The 7,971-nt window shown below is 33.8% G+C and overlaps 1 protein-coding gene across 5 annotated transcripts; it reads left to right on the forward strand.

Moving 5' to 3' along the window:
- Positions 1-1,052: 1,052 nt before the first annotated feature.
- LOC114169696 (TMV resistance protein N-like) lies at positions 1,053-7,053 on the forward strand. 5 transcript variants are annotated; one of them, XM_028055237.1, is made up of 8 exons: positions 1,053-1,208; positions 2,043-2,140; positions 2,291-2,377; positions 2,469-2,978; positions 3,642-4,707; positions 4,813-5,112; positions 5,198-6,607; positions 6,764-7,053. In XM_028055237.1, exons 4-7 carry the CDS (start codon positions 2,482-2,484, stop codon positions 6,578-6,580), a joined length of 3,246 nt encoding a protein of 1,081 aa, XP_027911038.1. In that variant the 5' UTR covers positions 1,053-1,208; positions 2,043-2,140; positions 2,291-2,377; positions 2,469-2,481; the 3' UTR covers positions 6,581-6,607; positions 6,764-7,053. The 5 variants fall into 5 exon arrangements, with proteins under 5 accessions (XP_027911038.1, XP_027910797.1, XP_027910955.1 ...); XM_028054996.1 differs by having other exon boundaries at positions 2,291-2,978; XM_028055154.1 differs by lacking the exon at positions 2,043-2,140 and having other exon boundaries at positions 2,291-2,978.
- The last annotated feature ends 918 nt before the right edge of the window (positions 7,054-7,971 follow it).

The following is a 7,971-nucleotide window of genomic DNA, read 5'->3' on the forward strand; positions in this document are numbered from 1 at the left end:
ATCTTTACTTATTTTTATTAATTTTTGTTTCATTTGAAGAATTTTTTGGTTTCGCTAAAATAATTATTTCTCAACCATTGAGTATATATGTTAATGTTTGAAAAGTGTTCTTAGATATCTTAGGTATTTTTCATCTTATCATACCCTTAATTATACATTTGTTTTCCTTTTGCGATTTCTTTCAATAGTTTCTCAAATTGTTTCTGAGACATACATTTGTTAATTTTTTAATACTTTTATTTGTTGTTTATTTTTATCATGTTGAATACTATTTGAGTATATTTTATCCAATTATTTTTTATTTTCTAACTCATTATATCAATTATATCGTAATATTTCACTATAATTGTATAAATAACTTTTATTTACTACAATATCAAAATTTAATGTAATTACCATGAATATTTTTTTTATCACCATCCAACATATATTGGAGTTCAAAAAATACAATATCCATGTTAAAAGTTTATTATTATGTTTATTATTTGTTTTTTGCGTCATTTCGATTAAGTGATGTATTATATTTTTATTAGTGTATAAAAAAAGAGATTCATTAGAATTTAAAAATTGAAGTAAACAAATATTTAAAATATATTTTAATTTGAATATTGTTTTACTTTAATTTTTTTTTAAAATATTTTTAAATTTTATCAACTAGGTTTCGTTAATGTTTGCAGTTTGTAAATTTAATAAATGTTTTAGTTCTCATGAATTTTATTTGGTATTCTAATCTAAAATATAAGCAATTATAATTTATTTCAAAGTATTTGATATCGAAGAAACAATCATCATCCTCAAATTGAATATTTAATAATATTATGTTTCATTTACCGTAAGTTTTTATTATTTTATAAAAATTAATTAAAATTTATATTAAAGTGGTAAGGAAACGGGTACGGGTATGGGTACGAGATTATACCCGTTACCCGGCGGGGATGGGGATGGGATAAAACTTTGATACCCGTTAAGTTTGGGTATGAAGATAAATTCTTTTACCAAAATGGGTATGGAAAAGTGAAACCCGTCCCCGTCCCGTCCCGTTGCCATCCCTAAATACCACTCACGAGTTTACTTAGAGGATGTGGAACTTCGAAAGGATCCAAGCCTGGATTATTCTGTCTAGGCACCCCAGAAGCTCTTACGTTGAAGTGAAGAATCTGAATGTGTATTCATTCTTCTCTGTTCCATGAAGTTCGACTGGATCTCTGGTTAGGTCTTTTTCTCCATTTTCAGTTAGAAATAATAGAAGTTAAAGGGACATGACTGATTTAAATTCCTTACTGTTTTCCATGATTTAACAAAGATAATATTTGCTTTAAGAATGTATATTTTGCCCTAGAAAACAGACTATGGATGGATGGTTCTGACTGTTTAAAATGTAAAATAACCTTTCTTAAAAAATTATTTGGTGTGGCAGCATGTACTTTTCATTGAAGTAATTAAATCTATTCATATATTTTGTTTTATTGTCAAGCTTGCGTTTGTTCCGACAATAGTTTTAAGGGCATCAACATCTAGCTGCAGCTCATATTGATCATCGAATATTCTGTTTTCATCCAAGCAGACTATTTTCAGTATTAGATTTGTGAAATTTTAACTGATATTCTGTTGGGAATGTGTTTCACATTCATCTTCTTTTCAATTTCAAAGAAAAGTTTTTTCTCAGTGCCTACTAGTAATAATAGAAGTTGAACCATGTTGAACTTCAATCTTGTTTGGTTTGAGGGCAAACAAGCACACATTGGTTATACCACACATTTAAGCTTTATTAATATTAGAAAGAATTAAAAGTGTATGCATAAAGAGGCCGAAACAAAAAATAGTCAACGTCAACATCATTTATGTACTCTATTACTCATCAAAATTGACAGTGTTTTCTTCTGTCTAGTTAATAGCTGCAGTGTCTTGAAAATTGTGCATAGTTTTCTATCAGTGGTATCTGCCTCACTGTGAGTTTTGTTGAAAAATGTCAACATGATATTAATCTGAATTTGAAGTTTATGACTTTGGGTTTCCATGTGCCCCGAAATATTGTATGTTAGGTTTTTAAGGAGGGGTATCACTAGGGAGATACAATACCAATGAGACTTGAGTCAAACCATATAAGGCACTGACACCACTCTCAACCCAAAATCTTAAGGTAATGGGTTTATGGGTCTTTATTCTTATATAGTACTTCACTTTCTCATTTCTAGCCAATGTGAGACTTAGAATCACACTTGAATTCCTAGCATTGTAATCTTCATTAAATCATTTACTTAGCTCCTGATTTGTTCAAATGGACTATCAGGTTTCCCAAGTAAAAAGAAAGACAATCACCAAGGGCAAAATAAATATCCAAGGATATCAAAAGATCTCAAAATCACGCTAGAATTTGGTAAACATGTTTATTTGTGTTTTATCGTAAGCGAGCAGAACTATGATGTTTGAACTTTTGATCCCATGTTAGAAAGATTTATACATTGTAGGAATAACATTGGGATGGGGGAGCATCAAATGATAAGTGCTGTTGCTTCTTTCTCTAACTCTTCCTCCATGGTGTCTTCTAAAAACTATGATGTTTTTCTAAGCTTTCGGGGTGAGGACACTCGCATGAACTTCACAAGCCATCTTCATGAGGCTTTGAAGGAAAAAAAAGTTGAAACCTATATTGACTACCAGCTTGAGAAGGGAGATGAAATTTCACCAGCAGTCTTCAAAGCAATCGAAGATTCTCGTGTGTCTATTGTGATACTCTCAGAGAACTATGCTTCCTCAAAGTGGTGCTTAGAAGAACTCAGCAAGATTCTAGAATGCCACAGAAACCAAGAACAAATTGTGATTCCAGTGTTTTACAACGTAGACCCATCCCATGTTAGGAAGCAAACAGGGTGCTATGAGCAAAGCTTTGCAACACACGAGGAAGAACTCAGGTGCAACAAATGGAGATCTGCTCTCACTGCAGTAGCCAATTTAGCTGGGTGGGATTCTCGAAACAGGTAAATAAAATGATTTGATATTGAGTAAAGTTCTAAAGGGAAATATGAGAAAGATAACGTATTGTTTTATATGCATCTGGCTCAACTTAGATTCTATATGTAATAGAAAGATAAGAATGATATAATCATGACTTAGATATTAAATTATTGTTGAAACAAAGTAGCTAAATCTTGATATCAAATTGTATATACTATTGAACAATGAGAAATAAAGCTATTTCCTTCTTCTGTGTGTGCTGTTCAATGCAATTACTACTTTGCTGTGAAGTTTCTGTCTTTTAATCTGTTTAAGTTTTAGTAAAGTTGAGTAATTGAAGAGAAAAGAAGAGCATAAATTTAAAACTCGTATCCTCTCTATCCCTTAGTTATCCTATATTTTTACTTGATAATTTCTAATACTATTAGATGCATGTAATCATGCCTTTGTAGTATAACCCCTTTCATGGGAGTTTGCTTATGAAGTTCGTTGAGTAGAAGAAACTGAGGCGTCCAATTATCCTAAATCACTGTATTCCGGTTTCTCAATTATATCTTCTTTTTTCTTCCTTTTCTACCACTCTACCATACCGATCATAGGTTATGTATAGTCGTTTCTGTAGTTCTGTTTTTTTTTTTTTTTTGTTATAACACATTTCTTTCTTTGTTTCTCATTTCCTTTGCCAGGATTGAATCTCAATTCATTAAGGACGTTGTTAAAGATGTTATAGGAAAACTGACTCCTAGATACCCAAACGAACTTAAAGGACTAGTTGGAATTGAGAAAAGTTTTAAACAGATTGAATCATTATTAAAAATTGGTTCAAGTGAAGTTAGAACCGTTGGAATATGGGGCATGGGCGGCATAGGAAAGACCACTCTGGCTATTGCTTTATATGACAAATTGTCTCACGAGTTTGAAGGTCGTTGTGTCCTCACTAATATAAGGGAAAAATCAGACAAGCTCGAAGGTTTACGTGATGAACTTTTGTCGAAGTTGTTAGGGAATAAAATTCATGGGATTGATTATTTTGACATGAGGAGGCTTCAACGTAAAAAGGTTTTCATTGTTCTTGATGATGTGGATACCTCAGAGCAGATAGAAAAGCTAATTCTAGAATACGAGTTTCTCGGACCAGGAAGTAAAGTCATTGTTACAACTAGAAATAAGCAAATACTTAGTCTAGTTGATGAAATATATCAGGTTGAAGAATTAAGCTCATATCACTCTCTTCAACTTTTCTGTTTGACTATATCTGGAGAAAAGCAACCTAAAGATGGATATGAAGATTTATCAAAAAGGGCAATTTTGTACTGCAAAGGTCTTCCTATGGCTTTAAAAGTTTTGGGTTCAAATCTACGCAAAAAAAGTAAAGTGGTATGGGAATGTGAATTGAGAAAACTCCAAAAGATTCCAAATGTTCAAATTCATAATGTGCTAAAATTAAGTTATGAGTGCTTAGATCGATCTCAAAAGGACATCTTTTTAGACATTGTGTGCTTCTTCAATGGATGGGAAAGAGATAGGGTAACATATATTCTGGAGGCTTGCGATTTCTTTGCAGCATCTGGGATAGAAACCCTTTTAGATAAAACTCTCGTAACAATTTCAAATTATAGTCACATAAAAGTGAATGACTTGATACAAAAAATGGGCTGGGAAATTGTTCATCAAGAGTCTATCAAAGATCTTGGAAGGCGAAGTCGATTATGGAAACAGGAGGAAGTGTATGATGTTTTGAAATATAACAAGGTAACGATACGATGTGGAATTGCTTCTATTTGATAATACGCGTATCGTTTTAGAATGTTGGTAAGATGATAGACTTGCTAATTATTATTTCAAATTTTTTGTTAGGGGACTGATTTTGTTGAAGGCATGGTTTTAGATTTGGAGCAATTAGCTGGAGATTTATATTTGAGTTGTGATTCCCTTGCAAAGATGACTAACATGAGAATTCTTAGAATCCACAGACGAAAATGGGGTTGCAGATTTAGTGTGCACCTTCCTGATGGTATTGAGTTGCCTTACAAATTGAGGTACCTTGAGTGGGAAGGATTCTGTCTCAGGTCTTTGCCATCAAACTTTTGTGCTGAACAACTTGTAGAGCTTCACATGTGGAATAGCAAGCTTAAAATGCTTTGGGATGGGGTTCAGGTATGAATTTGAAACTGTTTCCGTGAACCTAACAGTTATGAATACAATAAGTGTTTAGCAATGTGACGCATCTTTCTTGTTACAGAACCTTGTGAATTTAAAGACAATTGACCTTGATGACTCTCGAGACTTGATTGAGATCCCAGACTTGTCTATGGCGGAAAAACTTGAAAGAGTGTCCCTTTATGATTGTGAAAGCTTATGTAAGCTTCATCCATCCATCTCATCTCTTCCCAAACTCAAATATTTGATTTTAAGTGGTTGCAAAGTCATTCAAAGCGTAAATGTTCACTCAAAATCTCTAAATGTACTAAGACTCAGAGGCTGTTCATCTCTCAGTGAATTCTCTGTGACATCAGAGGAGATGACACATTTGGACTTGTCTCAAACCGCTATACGTGAATTGTTGTCACCAATGATATCTCTCCCCAAGCTTACATATTTGTACTTAAGTGGCTGTAGACATATTGAAAACGTTAATCTTCATTTAAGATCTCTCCGTGTGCTAACACTCGTTGGTTGTTCATGTCTCAAAGAATTCTCAGTGGCATCAGATAAATTGACACTATTGGAGTTACCTGACACTGCTATAGGTGTATTGCCATCATCAATTGGTCACTTGTTATCTTTAGAAGAGTTAGACCTACGTGGAACTAATATTGAGTGCTTGCCTGCAAGTATCAAAAGCCTTTCAATGTTAAGAGTGCTTTGGTTAAATGATTGCAAGAAACTGGTATCTGTACAAGAGCTTCCACCATCCTTAAGAGAACTTCATATAAATGATTGTTGGAAACTTGTGTCTCTGCCAGAGCTTCCACCATCAGTGAAAGAGGTGAGTGCCTTTAATTGCCGTTCTCTAGAGGAAAACATCACACAAGAGCTAGTGTTACGACACATGTTACAAAGTTGCATACCCGACAAACATCAACAATATCCTTACAATCCTGTGTATTTTGATGGTGGTTATTTCATCTTTCCGGGAGACCACATCACCGACAATTGTGCGTTTCATGCAACAGAGAGTTCAATAACTATTCCTTCCCTTCCCAGATCTCACTTGTGGGGTTACATTTTTTGCATCATTATTGCCAAGGGACCGATGTCAGATCATCAGTTTTCATGTTCTATCTATCAAGAAGATATATTGGTAGGTTGTGGTCATCGTAGGTTTATAGGCTGCGAAAATTTAATTTCAGATCATGTGTTATTTTTTTATCATGATGTGATCAATTTCGGTGGAACAGATGAAGTGTACGGTCCTTTTAATAGCTTTACATTCATGTTTGAATTTAATGGTGATAAACACACCATAAAAGGGTGTGGGGTCTTTCCCGTATATTTGACATCATCTGGGTTTAAGTTTTGTAATGTTGACTCACAACCAAGAGCAAATGGACCCAAAATTGGAGGCTGTGATAAAGAAAATTTGGAACAACTTTTTGCAGCCAAGAGAAGAAAGACTGCGTGATACTCTCTTCCTGTGATCACTTAATCGGTATGAAGCATCACATATCTTGTAGACTTCTAATTTATTTTTTTAATGAAACCAGTCATTTTAACACAAAAAGTATCAGTTAGAATACTCTAGGTTGTAGAAAAAACATTGTTGTTATGTTGCAGTGACATTATGTTAAAATTACATGTTGGGCAGGTTTTCTTTTGAAAAACATGTGGAGAATATTGGCGGGAACTAGGCACAACCTTGTTGGGAAAGTCGAAGCAGCAATGATGAGTAATTGTGTGGTGGTCCTCTTTTTATTAGAAATAAAAAAGGATAATATTGTGCTATTTATTCTCTATGTATCCATGGAGATACATGAGTGGTAATGTATTGATGATTCAAAATTTAGATGTGAAAGTAGTAGAATCATGTGCTGCTTGTAACTTTTACTACTTTATTTCCAATTGTTGGAATTAATTTGTTTCACTCCTTGGAGTTTTATATATTATGTGTCTCATTTAGAGATTGGGTAGCCAAACAAAATTAGTATAGTTCTGGAGAAAAGTATGATAAAGACTCGAACCTTTAAGACATTTGTAACATGATATAGTTATATAGATCCTTTCATCAATCTAGAAAGGACTTTTTAAAAGTATATTTGATAACAATCATAAACCATCATTGTCCAAAATGCTATTAAAAAATTTAGCTATTAATGATGGCTATAAATTGATGAGATACATCTAGCCAAAGGACCTACAACTATAGCTATGGCTAAGAGGATACAAGAAGATTGGGTCTCCTCTGAGCATGTTAGTCCCAAGATGAAGTTTAACTGAGTTAAGGAGGATGTGAAAACCTAGCTAAGTCTCTACCTTTGAATATTAGAATAGGAGTTAATTTTGGACTTTATAATTTGGACCTAATAAAATAGGATTTTTTTTAGGCCATGTATTGGGCCTTAGAGAAATTTTGGGTATTAAAAGCATTTTGCACCAAAGAGAGTTAGGCATTTACTTTAGGCCTTGTGGAGTGCACACCAAACCAAGGATTCTAGATCCTTCATATGCCTAGCTTGCTCACCTAGCTTGTCTTCAACGCCTATGTGCAAGGAATGTGTGACTTGTTTATGATAAAGGATCGATCCCTACCAAGGATGATGGCCCATGGCACATGCTTAGAAGAAAGGGAGTTCCTTGATCCCTTTCTTTGCTTTTATTTTCTTTAGTTTAAAATTCCATTAAGTTGGCTTGGTTGACTATTTTTAAGTTGACTTGTTGACCTTGACTTTGGGTTGACTTGTTGACTCAAAAGATTAGCTTAACCTTAAACCAACATGCTAATAAATTCCTTAATTTGCTTTTGTAGGAATAAGAAAGGAGGAGGACTACATAGGAGACACTTGGCGTCCTAAGGAA

The sequence above is a fragment of the Vigna unguiculata genome, chromosome 1 (assembly GCF_004118075.2).
Source record: "Vigna unguiculata cultivar IT97K-499-35 chromosome 1, ASM411807v1, whole genome shotgun sequence".
NCBI classification, from domain to species: domain Eukaryota; kingdom Viridiplantae; phylum Streptophyta; class Magnoliopsida; order Fabales; family Fabaceae; genus Vigna; species Vigna unguiculata.

What these genes read in the sequence shown, in the direction of transcription:
- LOC114169696 (XM_028054996.1), top strand. Translation starts at nt 2,443, where the DNA reads ATGTTAGAAAGATTTATACATTGTAGGAATAACATTGGGATGGGGGAG. An exon ending in GGGTGGGATTCTCGAAACAG is followed by an intron (nt 2,979 to 3,641) that starts GTAAATAAAATG and finishes TTCCTTTGCCAG; the next exon opens with GATTGAATCTCAATTCATTA. An exon ending in ATGTTTTGAAATATAACAAG is followed by an intron (nt 4,708 to 4,812) that starts GTAACGATACGA and finishes ATTTTTTGTTAG; the next exon opens with GGGACTGATTTTGTTGAAGG.